Genomic DNA, 25,496 nt, shown 5'->3' on the forward strand with positions numbered 1-25,496 from the left:
AGCACAATTGGATTTAGTTAAGAGAAGCAAAAAAAGAAAGCAATCAGAGGAAGACAGCGTTACGATTTTGTGATCACTTCCAGGCCATGGGCAAACACATGAGTCATATATGTGCATCTGGTTTTTTCCTTTGCCTCTGGCCTAAATCAATCAACCTCAAAAGCAGCACTACATTATATTACTTTTAATTTATTCTGACTTCATTTTGGTTTGCCAAACTCAGGGGAGAAGTAATTACAAAGATAAGAGGAAAGCTTAAGGGTAGACCTTGGCCAGGTATGCACCGTCCTCTGAAGAGACTCTTCTTTCTGCAGCACGGTCTGTTTTGTTACCAAGCAGAAGGATGACAACTCCATTTTCTGCTCCTTCCTGTGAAGAAACGCACATGCTTCTTCAAATATGAGCTGAAACCAAAATGACAGCGATAAAGGACCGTCTACTGCATTTCTACAGGGACTACAAATAGGATAGGCTGCAAAATAATCCTTCCTAGTTCCTGACAATTAAGGAAACCAAAGTACGTTGAAAATATGAGAGGTCCTCTTCTCTCAACTCATTTTTGCACCCATATTTTAGACACCTGAGTTGCCAAATCTCTTAGAATAGGCAAAATCTTTCCCATATTTCATTAAACATTGGTTTGGAAACTGCAGGTGGTATAGAATTCTGTGGTATAGAATTCTGGGGCAGACAGTCTAAACATATAGCATGAATTCTAGCAGGACTGCACGGGCTACCAATTTGTTTCCAGGATCAACACAAAGTGCTGTTTTTGACCTATAAAGCCTAATGCTGCTCAGGTCTGAAGGATCGCCTCTCCCCACATCCTGGCCTAAACCCAGTTATCATCTGAGCCCTTTTTCATCTGCCCCCTACACAGGAGGTTTGGAGGGTAGCAACATGAGCTTGGGCCTTTTCAGTGGTGGCCCCTACTTGTAGAATGCTCTATTCAGTGCTGTCTTTTTCTTTAGGTGCCAGGCAAAGACTCTTCTCTTTACCCATCTCCTGGCTCTTAATTTTAAGGGTGGTACTGTGGCCTCTTTTTGTGAGATCAGTAAGTCCCGATCTGTTGCATCTGTTTAGGTGTGTTTTTTTTAAAAAAATATTAAATGTTTTCATTGGTTTTAATGTTAAGTCATTTTGGGTCACTCTCTGGTAGAAAAGTGACTAACAAAAACAAATAAATAAAACTTCATAACAGTCTTGTGAAGCTCAGGCTGTCCATGAATGGCCGCCATTTTATGGATGGAGGAATTTTCTTGCCCAGGATTTGATTCAAGGCATTCTAGTTTAACATTCTGTCCCAGGGACAGGAAACCCGTTTCAACCCAAAGGCCACACTTCCTTCTGAGCAACCCTCTGGGAACTGCATGCCCATGGTGGGTGTAGCCAGAGGCAAGAGTGGGCATAGCCACAGATCTGACTCTTACCTTTGTATAGTAGGGTACATTGCAACCATGCAAAAGCCAGACGTTTCTACACACACAAAACTCTCCATCCTTCATCCACACAAGCAAAATAAATAAATAAAGGCATTATTACAGTTCAGGGAGACATTCCAGCCAAGCAAAAGCACTCATGTATGTTCCAGCATCTGTACTTTTCCAGTATCTATTAGTTCTAATGATCACAGACCCTTTGCTATTTTAGTTACCAATCATGTACTTTCTAGCATATATACTAAAAAAAAGCAGTACGGATTTTTTCTAGTTTGCAACTTCCATGACAAGAACGAGTCAGCAAATGTATCTCATGATGACTCAGCAACCATCATGTACTGTTGTTAATCATGTCCGCTGTTGTAGCCACACGGGACATGGGCATAGCCAAGATTTTTGGAGTTTTTTTGTGAGGCAGGCCTTTTATTGGTGGGGCAGAACCTTGGGTAGCTATGTATTTTTACTGATTAGGGAGGGCAGCTGCCCCTCCTTGCCCCAGCCCATGGCATGGGAATAACACCATAGAGAGGTGGATAAGGCTGCAATCCTCAGCACCTTTACTGGAAGAAAACATAACTGAATGCAGTGAGACTTACCTCTCATTAAACACACACAGGACTGCATTGTCCAAACTCAACAATGCAATCACCCAATCACCAAGAGCTAAAGCAGGGAAAACAAAAGCCAACCAATCGTGGAAGAGAGTTGCTCTCCTTACCTGGATACAATTCATCCAGTACCGCACCTCTGCAAAGCTATGTTCTGAGGTGATGTCATACATCAATACAACTCCATCAGCCTTCCGGAAGAACTGCTTGGTGATACTGTGGTATCTGTTTTTTGGGAGAAAATGTGATTTTTTTCCCACAACATTTTTTATAATTTCTTTCTTTCTTTCTTTTTCTAGATGCAGCACCTTACACTACCTTTCTTGGCCGGCTGTGTCCCACAGGCGTAAAGCAAAGCACTTGTTATCCACAAAGAGGTTTTTGATCCGATAGTCCATTCCTAAGGGATACATTGCAGCCATTTACAATCAAGTTCACTTCACATCTCCAACCGCTTCAAAGAGCTGAAAAGCGCAAGCTGGAACCGAACTGATAAGAATAAAACGCAGCAGGGCTCTAGCACTTCCATCCCTGAAGTTTGGGGAGATTAATAAAAGCAAGCGTAGCAGAACACTGAGGAACTTGTTCAGTTTTATTATCTGAATTTTGCAGGTGTCAAACCTGACACGGAGTAATGGATTTGACTTCCTTCCATTTTAGAGTTGACTAACCTTCATACAATTTTTTAGAAAAGGAGAACATTCAAACCGAAAGACCACGCTAGAAGGAAACAAGCTGGAAATGCCCTATAGATTAAAAAAAAACTCTTCCTGTATCTGTGCTGCAGCCCTTTGAATTTCTACATGGCTCAAATTACATTGGGATTAGGACCCCTTGTGGCCATGTGGATAAATTTAACTTACTGACAGGGTGGGGGCCTAGGGTGGGACAGAGGAAGTCAGGCATCAGGAGTAGGCGTAGCTGGGCATCTGCCAAGGCCAAGACTCTTACAGGAGGATCACTGTCACCCCAGAGCCTCCTACTAGCCCTGCTACAATTAGTCCTTGCTGTCGCTCCCCTCTCTGAGCATGCAGGCAGCGACAAGAGTGAGGAGGCAGAGCAGCATCCTTCAGCTGGCTTTGCATTTTCTCTCTGGGCAGTTCTGCCAATGTGAGCCCAGAGGGAGATGGGACGGCAAAGGAGGTAGACCAACTCAGGGAAGAGAGCCCACCAAGGACATCCTGCCCAAGGGCTGTCGAAAAGCTGGGGCTGATTCTTGGTATGACTCAGTGTATTTGCCAGCTTAACAAGGGTTTTGGGGTACAGAAGAAGAAGAAGAAGAAGAAGAAGAAGAAGAAGAAGAAGAAGAAGAAGAAGAAGAAGAAGAAGAATTTGGATTTGATATCCCGCTTTTCACTACCCGAAGAAGTCTCAAAGCAGCCAACATTCTCTTTTCCCTTCCTCCCCCACAACAAACATTCTGTGAGGTGAGTGGGGCTGAGAGACTTCAGAGAAGTGTGACTAGCCCAAGGTCACCCAGCAGCTGGATGTGGGGGAGTGGAGACGCGAACCCGGTTCCCCAGATTACGAGTCTACCGCTCTTAACCACTACACCACAGTAGCTGTTTTAACACAGGGAGAGTGGTTTTTTTAAGCTATTTATTTGTTTCAATTCTGTTACATTTATATCTCACCTGTCTTCACAGAACCCAAGATGGTGGGTGTATTGTTCCCAAGCAATCACCCATCTAGACACTGACCAGACGGATACCTACTTAGCTTAAGCAAAGTGATGACATTGCATGCCTTTAGAATGCACCCTAGGACCAATTATCTTGCATATGCAGACAAACGGTGACCTGGGTGGTGTTCCCCGGCCCCAAATAGGGGAGGAAAACGAATTATGTCTTCTAATTTGCTTTTGGTTATGCAGATGCCTGCAACAGACTTACAAGAGAATCGATCGCTCAACTCTCACTTGGTTCCTCTCATTCTAAAACCATGCTCTTTCCTTCAAGTGAATGTTTTCTATTAAGAAAGCCATGCTCAATTATGTGAAATATCTGATTTGGGGGCATTTTATAGCCTCTCTGGTAATATTCTTTCAAAAGCAAAATAATACTAACAATAGGAATAATGCAGGTCAATCTCTAATATTGGAGTGTTATATTGTATATAGAGTTCAGGGTCACTGCCACTCCTTATGGCAAGCAGGTCCAAGATTGGCCTAATCATACAAAAATATAGGCCAAACTGGGGTATAAATACATAGCAACTAGCTATCTTATTTTTTCTTAATTAAAAATGGGCATCGGGGAGCCCAATTCTTGGTTCAAACGCAGTACATGGGAAGAGGAGGTTTATCTCCACACACAAATGCTCATTGAGATTAGAACAGAGGCAACACACCCCATGGGGCTAGAAGCCTTAGAAATAAAAACACATCTAGCCTAGGGGTGGAGAGAGACCAGGGGTGCCAACTTGAATAAAATATTGGGGGGGGCAGGTAAGCACCGTCCTGCATAATCAGTCACATGATGCAGTGTACACACACCATCTGAATGGCAATCCCCATCAATGTGGGGGGTCCTGGCTCCCTCAAATATCTTATTGGGGGGCGAAGCCCCCTTGGCCCCTAAGAGTTGGCACCTATGGGAGAGACGACCCAGTGTCTCTTGTTACCTGCTAGTGAAAGATGGATTCATACCTACAGTCGCAGTCATATTTGCATTGAAGGAATCATCTTGCAGTCGGTGCAAAAAAGACGTTTTGCCAACATTAGAGTCTCCAACAAAGAGCACGTTATACACATGGTCTGGACAAAAGCAAACAGCTGTGGTGTCTTTAGAAGTTTCTTTGGCATCCACATCCACTGGATAGTCTGCAGCTTCTGCTTTGACATTTGTTTCCTCATCCTTTTCTACCCTGACCTCTTGATTCTTCCTACACCCTGGCAAATCCAAGCATCCTTCTCTTTTGTCTTCCGATAATGATGCTTCTAGACCCTTTGTGGTTTGTGTCTGCAACACCGGTTGGAGCATATTCTCTAACTTGTGGTTTTGGAAAACGGAGATCTCTGGCTCACATCCTTCATCCAACTTGGGTAGGGCTACTCTGGGTGAGGAATGAGCAAGCGGCGTATCTTCCACTGAGGGCTGTTGAGTTTCATGTATCTTTTTCTCTGATGTTTTAATTTCTGGAGATTGCTTTACCACTCTCTGCTCAGAATCGGCAGGTGGCCACTGAGTCCGGCTGATACCACTGCACTTTAAAACTTGCTTGTGAAGTTGGGTCGCCTGTTCTAAAATGAGAGTCTTTCCTTGCATCGAGCCTTTATAGTCACCGGCTGGACTTGTCAACTCTTTATAAACAGAAGACTGCACTTCAGGAACAAGAATACATCCTCTCTGCTTTGACTCTAGAGTTTTGACTTCCCTTCTTGGCTCAGAGATGTTTGCATTCTTCACCTCCAGAGCACAAGTTGTTCTTTCTTTAAGAAGAGCATCTCTTTGCCATGAAGCTCGTCCAGGAAGAGCCTCAACAATTCTCTTCTGAGGATCACATTTTCTGGAGCTTGCATCATATGGAGTTATTTTTTCCTGCATTTTTCTTTGCTGAGAATTTCCATTCTCTCTAATTTGGCCCAAGAACTGAAAACCAGAGTTATCTATTTGTGGATTATTTGATGATTCAGACACCTTGTTTACTGCTGCTACGGCATCATTCAGCTCTCTAAGCAAAGAGCTTTGGTCAACGACTTCCTGTGGAAAATATTTTTCTGGTTCTACAATGGAGTCTACCCAAGGATCCTCTTCAATGGAGATCACTCTAGTAGTTCTAGATTCTGAGTCGGCTTTGGCCATTGATGCCATACCACCAGGTGCCCTATGGGGAAACGATGGATAGAGCAACACTCATTTGGTACAAGATAAGAAAAGTAAGAAACAAGGCTTCAGAAGGGCACAATTCCTGCTGGAGAACATCAAGATCTCATGGGCCTAATAAATAAATAAATAAATAAATAAATAAATAAATAAATAAAATAATTTATTTATATCCTGCCCATCTGGCTGGGTTTCCCCAGCCACTCCGGGCGGCTTCCAACAGAACACTAAAATGCAATAATCCATTAAACATTAAAAGCTTCCCTAAACAGGGCTGCCTTCAGATGTCTTCTAAACGTCTGGTAGTTGTTTTTCTCTTTGACATCTGATGAGAGGGCATTCCACAGGGCAGGTGCCACTACCGAGAAGGCCCTCTGCCTCGTTCCCTGTAACTTGGCTTCTTGTAGTGAGGGAACCACCAGAAGGCCCTCGGCGCTGGACCTCAGTGTCCGGGCAGAATGGTGGGGGTGGAGATGCTCCTTCAGGTATATGAAATGCTAACTTAACCACCAGCAAGACTTCTAGGCTCTTAGGTTTGTTGCTTTCTCAGTGTAAAGACTGAGTATATCTGTTTCTAACATGCATGTTTCTTCTTATAAACACAGTGAGGGATGAAAGCAGTAATGTATATCAAAAGGCCTAAGAGAAACATGTTGGTAAACTGAGTCATTCCACAAAAATGAGGTAACAGGGCATTTATTAAACCGCTAAAGAATACTATAATCTTCAAGATCAACCGTACTCTAAACTCTGCCGGTTTCCACGGCTCTTCTTTACAATCCACTGATAAGCAGTATTTTGATTTTATGGGGGAGAGCTAAAAAGTCTGCCAGAGTTAATTTTGACAAAACAAATGAATGTACTAGGTTCACCTGGGGCTGGCAGCCCTTTAATGGCAATGTCTTGGTAATGTAGTGGGATATTATTATTATTATTATTATTATTATTATTATTATATTGTCTAATGATGGAATGTCAGTGGAGGAAGCCCTGTTTATTGTTCTTGAACCACTCTGAGATCAGCTTTGTCATTGGCAAAGCTGCATACAAATATTAAATCTAATCTAATCTGTTTGGCCCCAGGATACTTTTCAAACATGCATTTGGCTTTCTGGGTGCGGCATATGTGAAAGTACATGAGAATGTCAGGGCTGCAGACAGAAATAACGTAACTGCTTAGGTGCCGGAGCATGGACTCAGCTTCAACGAAAACCACTGCCACCCGCTTACTCAAGTGTATTAAAGGAGTATTTGGTACTTACTTCTGAGCAGAGCTGTCCAGTGTATCCTCACTCGGATTGTATCCAAATCTCATCACCAATTCAGAGGAACTCAACTCATTTGCACTCAGATGACCCTTAGAAGAATCACAGTGGGAGAAAGGCAGAAAAAGAAGTAAGGATCACTTATTACCAATTTCAGTATCCACTTATGGGGGAGGATGCCTGTCGAATCTCTGCATGATCTACTGCACTGGCCTTGCCTATTTCTAATCACATGTACACGTGTGTGTGTGTGTGTGTGTGTGTGTGTGTGACGGGGGGGGAAGGAGACTGGATCAATCCTGATGGAGACATGCAGCTGAATCGCTCACACTTAGGAGAGGCTTCCTGTCGAAACTCATCACAAGTCACTGCTCTGATTTTGCCTCTATCTGCAGTGCACAGAAGGCATGTCCAGAACACCAATTCATGCAGAGATATGGGAGATAGCCTCTAATGAAAACTGGTCTCTTTTCCCTCTGTAAACTCTGACAGTACAATCCCTATGCATGTCTACACACCACTTTGAGGTTTTTTTCCCCTACAATCAAGTGGTATATAAATTTTATAAAATAAAATAAATTGACTTCAGTGGGACTTACTCCCAGGTAAGTGTGCATAGGAGCGTGATCTAAGGCTGCAATCCTCTATACACACCCTTGAACTTAAGGGGCCTTACTTCCCAAGTAAATATGCACAGGGATTGTGTTGCATTAATCATTTTGGATAGTTTGAATGAAGTGTGCCTCCAATTTTGGTTCAGAAATAAAAATGTGCATTGGTTAACAGATGCTTGGGAAAGCCTGATTTAATGTAATCAGATTTCTCTAAGGTGCTACTATACATGTAGGGTGCTAGATAATATCTCCAGGGCCCATGAGAGCTTAGATTCTCCCATAATCCTATCTGCTGGTTGAAAGCACTATGTCAGATGCATTAATATACAGTACTCATAGCTAGGCAGCCTTTCCAGGGCAACACCATGGGGGGGGCAGTACTGAGTGACAAAGGATGCAAGGTGAACAATTAAGAAGTACCTGTTGACTTTGAGCAGTCTTGACAGAGACTTCCTCTGGCGATCTGCCACTGCCAAGGAAAGAAGGGATACATTGTCACTGTCCCTGTATACTAACATGTGCTGCCTCTGCAGGGGCACAAGCCTAGTAGCAGTAATAGTGCCACAATGCATGGAACAGCATATATTGAGGATGGCGGGATGCAAACAAGAAATGCAATGGTGGCAACAGGAAGTGGGACAGAGCAAGCAGGAAGTGCATATTATCTCAAGGGGGCTGTGAGGGACAGCGGAACTGCTGCACTCAATTTATGCTGTAGCTTTTTTGGAAAAGTGACATCTTTTGGGAGGTGTACCTCAGGAAGAGGTATCCCTGCCAGAAGCAATGGCCAAAATAGCCTAACCACCAACAACTTTCCCCAGGGGGCAGAAAACAGTTCGGTCTGCTGAGCTATTCTGCTTTTACCTCATTATCAAATCTGACTAATGGAGCGAATAAACAGATGCCAGGGGCAGTAGGTATTCTGATGATGCAACACTTAGTTCCCAGTGCAAGCGTATCTTAGGGAAGCCACTCTCTTTTCCACCAGATCAAAGCTAGTTCGTTGAAACTTGGAAAGCCTTCTAATGAAATAGCTGCCACAAGTTAGGCTACAAAAGGGGTTCTCTACACCCTCCCAAAAAAAGGTGACACTGTGCTGGTTAGGACTCACCTCTCTTCTTTGTGTAACTGGGATACTCTACCCCTCATGAAATCCAGTTGCCTTTGGGTCTTTTGAAGCTGATTGAGGGTTTTTTGTAGCTGGGCCTCAAGGGCAATGTTGGTTTGTTTGAGCTCCTGGGTTTGGGTACTGGCCATATGCTGCTTTTCTCTAAGACTGAGAAACTGTGTCTCAAGCTAAGAAAGGAATATAGAAGGTGTTCAATGAAGTAAAAGAAGTGTGGTGGTTACAGTGCTGGACTAGTACCTAGAAGAAGAACAGGATTCAAACTCCATCAAAGCTCATGGAGTCAGTCTCTCAGTCTAACTTACATTCATGGGGTTCTTGTGAGGATAAAAATGGGGGAAGAACCTTGCAGGAAATGTGAGACTGACATTTCATTTCATTTCCTTTATTACATTTCTATCTTTTGCACGGGCTAGACCCTTCTGCAAGTAAAATGGTCAAGCCTCTTAGACATGCGGTTCTCAAACTCCTTTCAGGTGGTCAGTAGAAAAGTAATGAAACAGTTGAAAATATCTGCCTTGCATTTGATTCACATTCTCTGTCTTTCTCTCTCACACACACACTGGAGACTGAAGCCATTCTGACCAGAGCCAGAGGCTAACAAGTGCTGCATTCACATCATACATTGAAAGCACATTTCCTCTCCCTTCCAGAAAGGAGAATCCTGGGAACTGTAGTTTGTTAAAGGTGCTAGGAATTGTAGTTCTGTGAAATGTAAACTATCGTTCCCAGGATTCTTCTTCCTTATCTCTGGGTATCAAACATCACACCCTATTGTGCCTGGACAATTTTGTTGTTTAGTCGTTTAGTCGTGTCCGACTCTTTGTGACCCCATGGACCAGAGCACACCAGGCACTCCTGTCTTCCACTGCCTCCTGCAGTTTGGTCAAACTCATGTTGGTAGCTTCGAGAACACTGTCCAACCATCTCGTCCTCTGTCGTCGCCTTCTCCTTGTGCCCTCAATCTTTCCCAACACCAGGGTCTTTTCCAGGGAGTCTTCTCTTCTCATGAGGTGGCCAAAGTACTGGAGCCTCAGCTTCAGGATCTGTCCTTCCAGTGAGCACTCAGGGCTGATTTCCTTCAGAATGGAGAGGTTTGATCTTCTTGCAGCCCATGGGACTCTCAAGAGTCTCCTCCAGCACCATAATTCAAAAGCATCAATTCTTCGGCGACCAGCCTTCTTTATGGTCCAGCTCTCACTTCCATACATCACTACTGGACAATGGTGTGAAAGGTTTTTCAGTGAAACAAGGCCATGGTCCCTGAGTAACTGGAAGCAATGCAGTGTCCCCAAATATGGCTGGACTACAGTTTCCATCCTTTGATGGGATTGGTAGTCCAACAACACCAGGAGGTCATGAGGTTGGCAAATCATGTTGACTATATCAGAAATATTCAGCCACACTGCAAGCAGCTGTGTGTGTAGTGTTGCCATATTTTGAAGAGCAAAAAAGGGGACACGCTTGCCAACTTCAACTTTTAACTTGAATCTATGGAGATTCTCGTCATGAAAAAGAGGATGTGTCCTGGGGAAAGAGGACATATGGCAACCCTGCGTGTGGATGATGGTTTGGTTGGCCTTAAATGCTTTAGCCAGAGGAGATGCTTCCAGTAGATGGCGCTGTTTCCTCATGTCACAGGGATAACCTTACCTCTTTTTGAACATCAAGGAAATGCTGTATTTCCCTTTCCCTGGCATCCAACAGTTCTTTCATCTCTACGCTGAGGAATTGGCTTTGGGTTTTACTCTGCAATAAACAAAGGCGGTGAAGCTATAGCTTTCCAGGGAACGTTCACACATGGGACCTGTTTGCATCTGAGCCAAAGCACAAGTGGAACATGCAACAAAAAGTTGCAGCATGGTTTGCTCTCTTGTTCATGCTTCCAGACAACTGTATCCTTTTTCAGGATACTCCATTCCATTTCCACACTATTCCCCTGGTAAGCCTTCTGCGCCCACTAGGCATGTTCAATCCCCACTGAGCTATTTTGGGGTTCCCCCTCACCCTGAATTTTATTCTACATGTTTTTTGTACTTATCCAAACTTTGGGATATCTCCAAGCCTTCTGATATCTCCCCCTTCGGCATGGATGCTAGTGGTTTTTCTACATAAAGATCCATATTTGGATAATGAGTTTGCTGTTAGTATCTAGATTCTATATATTACATTATAGAATAATGCAGGGAGGAAGGGGAATGAAACCTACTCTGACTACAAAATACATGCAATTTCTGTCTTCACAGATGGAACAAATAGCGTGACATTTTAGTGCCTTGTGTGAAGTGTTATATGGCTGATTGGTTCTTTGAATTTCCCATTGTGCAATGACATCAAGCCCAACCACACTGTGTATAGTCAAATATGAATATTTTTTGCCCTTTTATAAGAAATCGGGAACTCTGAAGGCCCCTGACATTATAAGCATTATAATATCCTTTTAAAAAAAAAATCCTACAAGTGACATTTTCATAATAGAGAAGAGTCACTTTAAGAAAGCCAAATACAAGCAAATATTAGATATATTTTGGGAGGGAGATGTTTGCCAAAGACCTGAGAGCAGTGCTTTTTTCAAGGGGTATTCAAGGGTACACAGTACCAGCACCTCTTTTTTTGGTTGTTGCTAAAAAGTGTGGCACTTACTGCAACAACTTCAAGGTGAGTACCAGCACCTATTTTTTCGGGGGGGGGGGGAGGGAAGCACTGGCTAAGAGTATCATCTTAGTTCCCCATGTATCCGAAGAACAATTCATGTCAACAAGGAGCCATGTCTTGAATGTAGTGGGCCCTACTCAGTGGTGCCCCCTCCCATAAGAAATCAGGCAGGCGGGCATCTATGAACTTTGTCCTAAACTGCTGGAGAATTTTCATGAGGGTTCTTTTTTTTAAAGCACAGGTTGTTGCAAAATATGGCAAACTGAATTTAAGACCCCAAAAAATAATTAAAAAATGAGAAAGTGTGAGAACTGGAATTGACAGATCCTTCCACCCCTAATTGCAGGTGATGCTGGCTCTTTTGGAATTGTTTTCCTCTGCCCACACAAGGGTCCTGAGAACATGCTTTCTAGGAAGAAAGACGATTACAGTACAGTCCTTTACACATCTACTCAGAAACAAGCCCCATTCAATTCGACGGGGCTTACTCCTGCTGTGTGTATACATAGGATTGCAGCCTTATTCCTTCTCCATGTTTTGGATCAGAGTCCTTTTCTGCAGCTCTCTCTCTCCTCCTGACTGTCTTATGATGAGGCATCTGCCCCTGGGGTCATTGTGCAGCACTTAGAACAACAACACCATCATGTGGTGATTTAAATGGTGTGATCCACCCTGAGCTTTTGGGAGAGGGCAGGAACTTGAAAGGAAAACTCAGCACACCCCTTCTCATAAATCTGAGGAATTACACATGATCCAGTTATGCACCAACCTCAAGCTGCAGCCGCCTTGTCTCCTGGTCTATTTGCTGTTCCAACTCCTCATATAACTGCTGCACCTCCTTGTTGTGATCAGCCACTCGCCTAGTGCAGAGGAGCAAACAAGAGAGCTTTAAAGCAGAGTTGTTTAAAGGTGGGTAACATGGCGCCCTCCAAACGTTATGGGCTGCAGCTCACATCAGCACCAGCCAGACTGGACAACGTTCATGGAGGATAGGAGTCAAAGCCCGCAATATCTGGAAAGAACCACAACGCCTACCCATGTACCTTAAGAAAGCAGAATTGGCCCTAGGCCCCTTCATTTGCTGATCTCAACATGGCTCCATGTCAGGCTAGGACTGGAAAATTATGCTGAGATTATGATTCTTTAAAAGGAGATGACAGGAATTGAACCTGTGACCACAGCCATACCTGGACTCCCTTGGCAAGGAGATGTATCGGCATCTCCCACCCAGTTCCAGAAAAAGATTGACATGATTCTATCATTACAAATGATTCTTAAACTGGGTGTTTAACAGCACATTCCTCTAAATGTACACGCAAAAGTAAATCCCGCCAAGTTTAATGCGGCTTACTCCCAGGAAAGTGGGTACACAGGATGGCAGCCTAAATCTGGCAAGCCAGAGGCAGGACCTTCTGACAATACCTTGCTTGCTTTGTCGTTACTTCCAACAAGGCACCAGAAGGAAGGCACTAACTTGGAGGTTGCGCCTGGTGCACACTTTACTCGGAAGTAAGCCACGCTAAAGTCAACGGCCCTTGCTCTCTGGGGTAAACACGCAGAGGTGCATGCACTGGAAGCTGGCCAAGGTGGGAAAGAAACCAGGGGAAAGCGAATCAGCAGTGGTAAATTAAAAGCCTCGCCTGATGTTTCTCAGTCACCACATCCGCTGAAAGGCCTCTCTCAGGGCTAGCCAGGCGAGCAGAGGGCAGGGAACAGCGGCCATGCTGGGGTGGAGGGCCAAGTAGAGGTGTCCTCATGGGGAGCCCCACTGCACAAACTAACTGTCAGCACTGGTGGCTGACTGGGGAGGGCTGCTGCGAAGGTCCATGCCAGTGGCCGGGTTCCCCACTGAGGCACCAAGGCGCAATTTTTGTGCTGCCCCCAGCCTGTGCCCTTGGCTGGGACCAACCTAACTGTCCACTAAGTCTGCCTGTGCCTTTTCACAACAGCCTTTCCCAACCTAGTACCCTTCAGATATGTTGCACTATCAGACTCATCCAGTGAGGCTTTGCTGGCTGTTAGGAGTTACAGTGCAAAACACCTGAAAAGCACCAAGTTGGGGAACACTTTTCTGAAGGAAAGCCACAGCCTCTTCTGTTGAGCTATGTATGCCCCCCTGTTCTCTCTACAAATGCAAACACCCCAACCTTTTCTACCCTTTGGGTTCCAAATTCCCTTTTCCTGGAGTCTTTCTAACCATTCCGGAAAGCTGCACTTACGAAAGCAGTTTCCGCGCTTTACTCGTACATCCGGTGACCTACGTTTTCAGTATTAACTGCAGTGTCTCTTTTGCGCCCCTCGATTCTTTGATCAAGTGTGTCATTTTTGCCAAGAATTCTTTCAGGTTTCCCAGCAGATGTGGTTCATCCTGTCGGAGCTGCACCCAAATCTTCCAGATTTCTGACTGGCTGCAAGAGAGAAGATTGTCTCATTTTTCAGCGAATATACTGTTGATCCACCCGAACCCTCAGGGGACCTCTCAGGTCAGGACAGCCTGCTCTTAGGATCTGAGAGCAGTTTTGTTTCTTCCTAAAAACAAGCATGTGGACCAATAAGGCAACGGGGCTGTAAAGCAGCTATTGCGAAAGCTGAAATACCTCTTATTGCAATGCGTGTCACTTCGAAAATAACTAGTTAGTAGATAAAAGAGGCTCCAGTACTTTGGCCACCTCATGAGAAGAGAAGACTCCCTAGAAAAGACCCTGATGTTGGGAAAGATGGAGGGCACAAGGAGAAGGGGACGACAGAGGATGAGATGGTTGGACAGTGTTCTCGAAGCGACTGGTATGAGTTTGGCCAAACTGCGAGAAGCAGTGAAGGATAGGCGTGCCTGGCGTGCTCTGGTCCATGGGGTCACGAAGAGTCGGACACGACTGAACGACTGAACAACAACAAAGATAAACTAGGAAAGTGTCTAGGCCAGATTAACTGTTGCTGTTGCCTTTTTGTGGTTGTACCTACAGCACTTTTATCACAGCACTTGAGGTGGTTGCCTCCCTTTACCCAATGGTAAAACTAATCCCAGCATTCAAGCCCCAAGAGCTACTTCCTTAACTCAGGGTGTTGAAGCATGATCTTCAAGATCCAGAGTGTCTTCCTACAAGCTTTCCACTTCCACAACCCGCATAGTAACTCAAGCTTAGGTGCAGCATTCAGCACCAAAACTCTTTCACCTGTTCCCTATTCCTCCTCTGCCTGGATCCTGTGCAGAGCCGTCTCGTCATAGGGGCTGGGTGGTGCGGCGCGCCAGGGCGCCGGGCCCCCCCAAGGGAGCCCCCGCGAGTCTGCCGGCATACCGGGTGCCCCCGCCCCTGCCCCCACGGGTGGGCGGGCAGGCACTCGCGTGCCGGCGGGCGAGCTGCAAGCCGGCTGCCCTCCGGAGCCCCAGCTGGAGCACTGGGAAGGGTGCTCAAAGCCCCGCGCCACTCCAGAGCCACGCCCCTCATCCCCCGCTCGCCCGCCCCCCGAGGGGCGGCCAGCGCAGGAGGGAGGCGGGCGGAGAGGCGGCACGCCGGGGGCGCTGGAGGGATCACTGCGCCACAGCGGCCGATCTCCTTAAGACGGCCCTGATCCTGTGTTGTGAGATTCAGTATAAAACTAGCATAAGGTTCGCATGCACTCACTCTTCAAAGATGCTGTCAGCTCCCAGTTGGTTTAGGAAGGCCTTAAAGCACACTTGCTCCTCTGTATCAGCTTCCTCCAGAGACAGGTGGGTAGGAGCCCTTTCGGAAGGCATATTTCTCTTCCGGTGCGCTCTTGCCACCGTCTGTGAGCTCAGAAAATACCCTGCCACATAGACAATGAAAATCACACCTCTGGACAGACATGGTGCAATACAGAACAGTTTCAAAACAGTATTTGGCCCCTGGAACCAAATAACTACCTACGACAAGACATGCTGAATCAGAGCAACTGCCACAAGCAGTCTGCTGATCCTCATGTTGACCTCTAGACCAGGGGTCCCTAAACTAAGGCCCGGGGGCCGGATGCGGCCCAATCACCTTCTAAATGTGGCCTGTGGATGGCCCGGGAAACAGCGTGTTTTAACATGAGTAGAATATGTGCTTTTATTTAAAATGCATCTCTGGGTTATTTGTGGGGCATAGGAATTCGTTCATATTTTTTTCAAAATAAAGTCCAGCCCCCCACAAGGTCTGAGGGAGAGTGGACCTCTGCTGGAAAAGTTTGCTGGCCCCTGCTCTAGACAGACTGTCAGAATCAAGAGGCTTCCAGACAGGGGCTTAATATTGTGGACAGGTCATTGGCAGGCAACAGTGGGCGTTTTCCTTTTCCTGGTTGGATTGTTTTACCCGGAAAGGGTAAATCTGGATTAAATAGGCAATAGAGGCAACAAATACAGGCTGGCATTTTGTATGCCTCCCACAAGGGAGGTGCAGAGGTTGGCAACACAAGAACAGGCCTTCTCCGTGGTGGCTCCTGTTTGTGGAATGCTCTCCCCAGGAAGGCAGGCTTGATGCCATCCCTATCTGTTTTTGGACACCAGATATTTTCGCTGACCCATGCTTTTTGGACGTTAATCTTCTGCTTATCTTTTCAGTGGGTTGGGTTGAGTTGGATTCGCTCTTTTATCGGTGAGCTTTTTAGGTTGTTTTTACTCTTATTTTCCATGTTTGTTTCTGTAACTCACTTTGAATCACTTTTGTGAACAGAGTGACCACTACTAAGAAAATAAATAATAATAATAATAATAATAATAATAATAATAATAATAATAATAATAAGGATGCTGCTGCAATACATTGCAAGCATGAGAAGCAACCATCCTCAGTCAGGGTGGCACAGCAACCATTGCTCCAAACCTCTGCACTTCCCTGCAAATGGGGGCTTCCTGCCAAGTACAGTGTGCATAGGATTGCAGACAAACATTGCACGTTATCAACCCCATCAGTGTAACACACTAAAGCAATGCATACTAAGCCCCTCAATGAACTCTTCTGTGGTTAAGTAGCCCTTGCTGTCAGTATCCAGGCCATCAAACACAAGCTCCAGCTCTTTAGTGCTCCAGGGAAAGTCTGCCTCCAATTTCTGAAAACAATACAAATGTGAAGTTAAGGCCCTGATATCAGTCCCTTTGTTCTCAGACAGCTAGTAAAGAGTTCAGTCTGCCAAAAAGGTGCCCTCCGTGTCATTGTGGGGTCAGAAATGATTAGTGGTCCTGTTTTTATATAAAATAACCAGCTGTATTCGCTTCTGTATAAAATTGTGCTTGCTGTCTCTGTTTCCCTGCTGGAGAACCTATCAAGTGTTATGCTAAACAAAGCTAGTTTGCAGTCCATCAACCTGGTGTTTTTAAGTTGAATCTCTTCCTTTGTCTATTTGTTAGGTAAAGGTAAAGGGACCCCTGGGGTTGCGGCAATGGCAGAGGGAGCCAGAGTATTTGTTAGGGACTCCTTAATTACCTCTTATCAGCTCTTGCTTGGAATGTGTTAAGGAGGCATTTTATTGCTCAAGGCAGGTAGATTAAGGTTACCAGATTTTTTTCAATGAATTGGGGACACTTTTCAACTTCAATGGATTTTGTATGGGGACTGATTTGTAAATCCGGGGACTGTCCTCGGGAAATGGGACGTCTGGTAACCTTACTGTAGATAGCCAAGAGGCGCCTAAGAGTGAAAGATTTACAATCAGGGGCGGAGGAAGCCTCTTGGCCACCCAGGCCGGCACACGGAGGCACCCCCCTGGGGGCAGGGCATCGTGACGCTGCGTCGTGACGTCACGACACACGTCGGATGGGCTGCGCATGCATGGAAGTGCCACGCATGTGCAGTCCATCCGCCCCGGCACTGCTGCTCCTGCGGCAACTGGGCGACCCGCCAAGCGGGTGGCAAATCGTGGGGCTGCCCCGTCCGTGCTGCTTTATGGACAGGGCGGCCCCATGGGCCGCCACTCACTTGGTGGCTCGCTCGGTCGCTACAGGAGCAGCGGCACCGACTCGGATGCACTGCGCATGCCCAGAATTTCCGGGCATGCACAGTGCATCCGGCCCGGAGCTGCTGCTCCCGCAGCGACCAAGCAGGAGGGGCCGCAGAGTGTCGCTCCACCCCCATCGCCCCTCCCTTGCTACGCCACTGTTTACAATCCAAGATAACAAAAAGAAATAACAGGTGCTCTACTTTGGGGACTCTACACATGTTCTGGAGCCTATTGGGATCTCATGAATGTTAGAAGATACACCCAGGGTGGGGCTAGGGCTAATCTAAATGCACATGCGATGTGTGTGCTCCCCTCCTTCACATGCCAAGGAGTAAGACATGTGTTCTTATAACACATGAAATGGGCATTCTGGGAAATCTATAAGCTGTAAGTCTTAACCAATCGGAAAGCAGACAGAAGAAAGGGGGAGAGGGGGGAAATCAATGTTTTAAAAGCCTGACGCAAGAGTCCTCATGGCTGGCATTTTCCTTCCCTTTCTTTGGAGATGTTTGTGCGCTTTATTCAATTGAATAAACAAAAGTATATTGGATCTCCTGTCTACAGGCACTTATTGGCATTAGCAGCGCCTGGGACAATAAAAAGGTCTGATTAGCAGACCCAACATCATAACATCGAGTGGAAAAGAGCCGTAGCGTTTCACTCTATATGCAGGGTCATAGACACCGGAATAATGTTAAGATGATAATTATTTGTCTTAAGGTCACACAGAATGATCCATGATAAGGCAGAGTTGAGATCAGGGGTTTTGCCAAGCCTTTTCTCATTCATCATTAAGGTATTCTACCTCCACCGCCAAGAGGCAGCATGTCTCAAGCTTCCAGCAAGAAAAATCTGGCTCTCAAAAGCAAATGACATAGACGCACCACCAATTTACCTGCATATCAGCTCGTGTGATGAAACCTTCCTTTTTTCCATGTCCCTGGGAGAGGTCCCAAACCTTTTCCATGAGTTCAGAAAGGCATGGCTCTTCCTCTGAGATCGAAGATACCCGTGTGCTTCCCCTGGTCCCTCTTGCTTGCTTCCGGCGGCTCGACCCAAACTTTCTGCCAGGCATCCTCTGCCTATCCATGGCCCTCCCAGAGATTTACATTCAGTTCTTTGGAAAGAGGGAGGAAAGGGAGGGGGCATCATCCTTTTTCATATCCTCCTTTGCCTCATAATTTGACACACTAGAGACACGGAACTTCGTGACTTCTCCTCCTAGTTATCTTGAACCCGCGAAGGCTGGTGGTTGTGCCAGCTGTAAAGCAGTGATGCATTTGCTCATGGATCTGCATGCCTACACTAAACCCGCTTTGCAAGCATCAGGAGCTGCTGAGGTTAGGACCAAAACGCATGAAGTATATGCACTTTTGCCCCAGGTGAGTTACAGATCAGAACATTTCCCTGGTCAGTTAAGATTGCTCAGGCTCTGCCTACCTAGGACGGACATCAGCTCTCCCTGACTTTATTATATGTTTAGGTAAGCTGTTTATGGCACATTGAGGGCCTAAAAGAAAAGAAAAATAACTCCCAGATAATGGAGGGGCTGTAGCTCATAACTTTGCATGCAGAAGGTCAAAGGTCAAATTAAAAGGAGAGCAGGAAAGATCTCTCATTGAGGCAGACCGGCTACTGTTACTGCCAGTCAGAGTATACAATGCAAAAATAGACCACATGTCAGTGAGCTTACTAATTTATAAATATTTCCCAGGCTGTTTGCAGTTGGGAAGTAATTATTTGTCACAGGCAAGCGAGTTTTTTTTACAAGCCTCCACTAATCCTGGCTCCCCCTTTGCACAGTATCCAAAGAGATCTCTTCCACCATTTCCTTCGTTGTTCTAAAGCAAAAGCAGCCAACATGGTTTCCTCAAGATGCTGTGGACTGCAATCCCCATCCCCCCTGACCATTGGCCATGCTGGCTAGAGATGATGGGGATTGTAGTCCATGTAGTCCAACATATCAGGAGGACACTACATTAGCTACCATTGGGCTAAACATACTTTGGCTCCCAGCTTGCCAGTGGATATCAACATTGACCCAGTGTGCGCACGCACATTGCAATCTTAACTTCTGCACCAAACATCCTTATCTAGATCAGGAAAGGAAGTGACAGGATATACCTGATGCCAGCTTCCATATATGTTGTGCTACGTCTCTAGTTTATGGCTGTTTTGGACTTGCATTCGCTCCAATCCTCCCTGTTTGCCAAGGATGCACGCTACTTATTTTCAAGTTAAAATGTGGTTAGCCTGAGTTACTGATGTCATCATGCTTTAGGGCTCAGCTCCCAACCTCAGCTCTCTAGAAGCAGAACATCTGAGTCAGAAATGGATGCACATTGTCTTCAGTGCACACGAAGGTACATATATGTGCACGCAGTCTGAGGCATCACGGAGCACACAACTTGCCATTTCACATGCAACGGCTACTGAGGTTTATGGAAAACATACCATTTATGAAACAATTATGTTTTTTTCTGAAAACAGAAACAATTGTTTCCTGAAACAATTATGTTTTTCTGAAACCAAAACAATAAACACGCTGCTGGCTCTTAAGTGCATGGAGGACAGATTATTGCTGGTCAAATGAACATACAGGAGGTGAACAGTCTTCACTAATATAAAACAGAGGAGACACTGGTTTTCACAAAATGATCCTTAATGTGAGAATAGAGATTATTCAAGCATACCCCTATTATTATTAATTATTATTATTATCATCATCATCATCATCATCATCATCCGTGAAACCTTGCAAGGTTTTGTGATCCCTTGTGTTCCAAGCAACACCTTTTTATTAGGCCAATGGTAGATTAGCATAATAAGCTTTAAAATTGAGAAAGTTCAGCAGTCAAGAAAAGTCTTGTGAAACTCAAAAGCTTGTTACAATATTGGCCCCAGTGCTTTTTTTCTGGGGGCATGCAAGGGGGCGCATACGCCTAAAAAAATTTTGAATCTAAGTTTGGCCTCATTGGGGGGGGCAGCATTTCAATATGAGTGGGAAAATGAGAGTACCCCTAAACATTTTTTTGAAGAAAAAAAAAAAGCACTGATTGGCCCCCTTTTTAAAAGTTATCATCTGAATCATTTTAGAATGATCTTAATCAGCCTTCCTTTGAAACCATCAAGCTAACTGCACTTGTATCTAATTATAGAAATTATGGTACAGGAGCCCACAACTTTCTAGCATTTGTAATTAAACATGTTCGCAGAAAGAAGAAGTACTTACTCTCAAAGAAGATCGAGAACTGCTTGCCTATATTGCTGGTGGTGAGTCAGTAGAATTTCCCAGGTTGAACAGTGCAGTGCGGAACCAAGCAGACTTTGCAGACTTGACAACACACAGCAACAAAAGTTGGTTAACTAGTTTCAACTGGAGCCTTTTCAGGGTATGTGAAACTGAACGTGGAAGTCCAACTCTCAAATGATAACTATGATCTAGAGTGCGCTGTCTGAAGCATCTTGTGATTTTAAAAAACAATTTCCTCTTTTTCTGCTACTTTGTGGGGGAGGCTAGACTTGTATGGTTAGACTCAGCGGTGGAGCAAGCCAATCGGGCGCCTGGGGTGGCACACAAGCCCTACGCCCAGGGGCGGGGCCAGCCAGGGCAGGACGTTCCGCGGGGCCTCCAAGGAATCTGCCTGCCTCCTCCCACTCAGCTGCCCTACAGCTGAGGGGGAGGCAGCAGGCAGACCGTTTGGGGCAGTGCAAACTTGTGGGTGCCCAAGCCATTGCGTCTCTCCCAGGAGAGACGTGTGGCTCAGGCACGCTGCAGGACCACAGTGAATGCTGCCCGGCATTTTGTCACCCCCCTCAGTGGTGACACCCAGGGTAGACCGCACCCCCCTTCCTCCGGCCCTGGTTAGACTTGTATTAACTTTTGAATGAATGGCTTAATATGAGCATAATACTGATATTATTAGTATTGGGTATTGTTCACTGACCTGTTGGTATGTTTTATGCTCCTTTAAATGAACTGCAGTTGTTGAATTGGTAATTGCAATATATTATAATTATGGTTACTGCATTTAAATTGTCTGTCCTATAAACCACTCTGGACACAAAGTATCAGGGGGAAATACAATATACAGATAAATAGGCTATAACTAGCATTACTTCTGTGGGTTTTCTGGATATTTTAGATGACCAAAACTAAGGCCTTAGTCCCTGCCAAAAAGCAGCTCGTGGTTCAAAGTTTACACATGATATAACCAAATGTTGGGTTGGAAATGAGGTTTATTCCACAAGGGTCATCATATAGTTTCCAGTTGCAGGATAGTTTCATGCTTTTGATTCTATATGTTTGGTGACTTCATTGGGCTTTTGCAGCTAGGGTTGCCAGATGTCATGTGTATGAAATAAGAACTTTTCTTGGTAAATTTGTACATGTGTTCTTAATAATATAGCCCAAGTGCCTGCCCAACCTATTCTTCAAGCAGGACATTAATCTTCACAACACCCTTACATAAGACTAAGGTTCCATTAGCAATAGGCATGGATGGATGATGCAACTGGTACAAAGTCAGAAAGCTTTTTTTTTTAAGTCAAGGCAACTCAAGCCCTGCTAGCGCTCCATATCCATGCAACCTCATAACTGGTTGGTTCTCCTTGGTGGGTTCTATATCTGCTGTTGACCATCAGAGAGCCTGCAGTAAAGCTTTGGCAAACTACAAAAAGCCCACTTACATTAGAGACAATGGTTGTGCAGACCATCAGTATGGATTCACACAGCCAGCGCATGTGGTGAGTTTCTACATACTTAACACCTATAAATAAGTTTCCACCTTTTGCTTGTGAATAGTGAGAAAATGGCTCCTAGCAAAGGATGAAATTTCAGTTGATTTGGGCTGTCAGGACTGTCAACTATGTCTGGCAAAAAGCAGTTCTTTGCGTCTGCTCTAGAGCATATGCATTTACATGTCTACTCAGATGTAGTCACACAGTTAAGAGGGTTGCAGCATAAGTGTGATTGAGTAATCTGCTGTAAGAGGTGCTGTTTGCAATTTTTTTTAATGTTAAAAGTGGAAAACAATTTCTTCACATCACTCTTCATGGTTGTTGTTCTTTTGTTTACAATACAAAAAAAGTGCTGGAGAATCATACTACAGTGTACAGTCCTGGTGTTGCTTGCAAGGGCCAAGGCAACAAAGGAACCTGGATTTTGATTCAAACTTGCTGTATGGGCAGATCTATACCATACATTTAAACCGCATGGCTTTCCACCAATAATCCTAGATTGTATGTAAGTCACAGTCTGGAAGCCTTTTCAGTTGACAAGCAGGGTTTCTCAAACTTGGGTCTCTAGATGTTTTTGTAGTCCAAAAAGAGCTGAAGACCCAAGTTTGGGAAACTCTGCTGTAAATAAATAAATAAATATAAGGGAATTGTAGCTCTATGGCTCCAGCTACCAGGAATGTTTGGTGTAAGTCATATGCACTAAATGTGTGCTGAATGTGCTTTAAACATATGGTGTGAATCAGTAGTGGAGGAACCCTCTCCAGCACCCGGGGCAGCGCGTGTGCGCACTCCGTGCAGCGGCCGTACGGGTTGTGGCTTGCACAGCGGCCATATGGGCTGGCGCTTGCATGGCAACCATGTGGGCGGCATCCCGTATGGACATCGCGAGAGAGCAGCAGCCCATACAGACGCCACGCCCTCGGCCTCTCTACAGCTGGGAGGAGGCAGGGGCCATCTTGTCGCCCCTCCCAGAGTGGCACCCGTGGCACTCTGCCCCCTTCCTATGCCCCTGGTGTGAATCAGTCACTAGGGCTATCAACTCTCCCTCCCTCTTTCTTTCTTTCTTTCTTTCTTTCTTTCTTTCTTTCTTTCTTTCTTTCTTTCTTTCTTTCTTTCTTTCTTTCTTGTACTTATATTCCACACTTTCTCCAAGGAGCTCTGGGTGGCGTCCATTTGTCTTTTTGTGCACCATTTTATTCTCACAATCCTGTAAAGTAGGTTAGGCTGAGAGATGGCGACTAGCCCAAGGTCACCCAAGCAAAAGCTTCTTAGCCAAGATGAGCCTGGGTCTCATCCTACTCTGCCACACCAACACAGGTGCAGGGACCCCAAATTGCGTAAGTCCTAGCCAGAATGGCCAACAGTCACACGTACTGGGAGGTGTCATCCAACAACATCTGGAGGACCACAGGCTTCCCACCCTCACTCCAACCACTATTCCACCCCACTGACTCTTAATCAGGGGATCTGTGTTTTTAACAGCTGCACAGCAGGCAGAAATTCAGCAAATGGAAATGCAATACCAAAGGAAAACTGTGTTTGTTTGCTGAATTGCTGCTTGTTATGAGGCTTCTTTGTGGAAGCTCCTAGCACTCAGTATTTCCACCGTTAAAATAAAATCTAACTCCAAAATAAAGAAAAGCCTCCATGTGTTTGTTCTTTAATACGTTGACTCAAGATGTCACTCCCTAAAACACTAGCCAGACCATAAAAAGCACTTACCATTCGCCAGCATCTGCAAGGTTCTCACTCACTGCAAAGAGCAGGACACCTCCTCTTAAATGAAACTGTTCCTTTATTTTGCAGGCGGAAGTTGGCATGCACAACCACAGAGGAGGGAGAAGGTGGCCGATTTCACCAGCATAACTGAGACATTTGTCTTGTCACTTTCCTTCTTGCTCAACTCATCTTTCTGTTGTGGGCTCAACAAGAATAGCATGCTACAGCCACTCGTGTTATTTTAACAGTTTGTCCTACTGATCTCTGTGAAAGACGTTGGTTGCCTTGGGACATTTAATGCAAGATTAAGATTTGCTGCACAAAACACAGTTGGTTTTCACTTTTACTTGGGAGAGGCCATATTTCTGGGAATATAAAGCATCAGCAAATGTTTTGCTATTGAATGAGAGACCAACAGTACTGCCTACATTGAGCCATTTCACAAATGTGGAACAAGGTCAGCCTGCAGGGAAAATTGTTTATGGAACAGTTTGCAAATAGAAATGTGATTGTGTTAAGCAAGATTATTGTGGCTACCTAGAATACAAACCAGCAGCAAAGGGTTTTTTTTGGTCTTCAGTCTAGGCTAGTCTGAGACTATAAAAATCCACTGCCATTCCATTAAGCAAGTACTGTATGTAAATATATTTAGCTAGTCAATTATCCATTTTCTTTTTTGCCAAATTCTGCTGAGATTATCTGTATATTGATTAGCCATTGTTAACTGGCTTTAAAAAAAGTAACAAGTTGTCTGTATTCAAAGTATCATCCTACAAAGGAAGAGGATCTGCTATGTATTCTTTCAGGATCACATTTCTAGGTACAACAGTTGCCTCTTTTCTGAACCCAACCCCACATTCATGGAGAGAAGCACTTTACACCACAATACAGAAACTACAAGATCATAGTAGTTTATATTTCATCCTCTGTAAGTGTACTTAGCCAGTGTAGTGCCCAAAACACCTTGTTTTGTTTCTCTAATACAATTGCTATTTTTTGTGTGCAAAGTGCTTCTTTGAATATTTGGAAATATCAACTCATCGGTGCTTCTTAATCACTTGAAGGACATATGAATAAAAACCACGTAGTGGTGTGCTGCCACCGCAAAAATTGGTCTTTTATTTGTAGTGTTTGGAAGCAAACCAGTCTCTTTTGGATCTGTACTGTATCATTCCAATTTGTAATTCGGGTCCAATTCTGAACTGTTAAATCCAAACAAAATAGAAAATTCTTTCCAGTAGCACCTTAGAGACCAACTGAGTTTGTTCTTGGTATGAGCTTTCGTGTGCATGCACACGAAAGCTCATGCCAAGAACAAACTCAGTTGGTCTCTAAGGTGCTACTGGAAAGAATTTTCTATTTTGTTTCGACTGGCAGACCAACACGGCTACCCACCTGTAACTGTTAAATCCAAAGCTCTGTTTCACTCCTTTTAAATATAAAAACAACCATAACCTTTCCCCCTTTTCACCTAAGTGAATGAAATTTTCAGGCAAAAGAGGCCTTCCAGAGTAAATTCAGACTGCCCAGAATGGAATGCAAACAGCAGCCATGGTGCCCTTTCCAAGGGGA

General features: G+C 44.9%; 1 protein-coding gene across 1 annotated transcript; it reads right to left on the bottom strand.

The window, feature by feature from the left end:
• Positions 1 to 127: 127 nt before the first annotated feature.
• On the bottom strand, positions 128 to 24,034 carry RAB44 (RAB44, member RAS oncogene family). The gene is made up of 14 exons (XM_033152567.1): positions 23,928 to 24,034; positions 18,361 to 18,582; positions 16,466 to 16,577; positions 15,155 to 15,317; positions 13,793 to 13,939; positions 12,301 to 12,391; positions 10,530 to 10,625; positions 8,862 to 9,046; positions 8,171 to 8,219; positions 7,134 to 7,228; positions 4,695 to 5,872; positions 2,366 to 2,447; positions 2,158 to 2,272; positions 128 to 369 (listed from the first exon to the last, which is right to left on the bottom strand). Exons 2-14 carry the CDS (start codon positions 18,553 to 18,555, stop codon positions 256 to 258), a joined length of 2,622 nt encoding a protein of 873 aa, XP_033008458.1. The 5' UTR covers positions 18,556 to 18,582; positions 23,928 to 24,034; the 3' UTR covers positions 128 to 255.
• Between the last annotated feature and the right edge of the window lie 1,462 nt (positions 24,035 to 25,496).

Source organism: Lacerta agilis, chromosome 6 (genome assembly GCF_009819535.1).
Source record: "Lacerta agilis isolate rLacAgi1 chromosome 6, rLacAgi1.pri, whole genome shotgun sequence".
Lineage (NCBI taxonomy): Eukaryota > Metazoa > Chordata > Lepidosauria > Squamata > Lacertidae > Lacerta > Lacerta agilis.

Excerpts from the sequence above, each read along its gene's own strand:
- RAB44 (XM_033152567.1), bottom strand. The coding sequence starts at position 18,555 with ATGGATAGGCAGAGGATGCCTGGCAGAAAGTTTGGGTCGAGCCGCCGG. Across the intron at positions 10,626-12,300 it reads CAAGGCGGCTGCAGCTTGAG|AGTAAAACCCAAAGCCAATT; the intron begins GTTGGTGCATAA and ends TGTTTATTGCAG. Across the intron at positions 5,873-7,133 it reads CTGGACAGCTCTGCTCAGAA|GGCACCTGGTGGTATGGCAT; the intron begins GTAAGTACCAAA and ends GTTTCCCCATAG.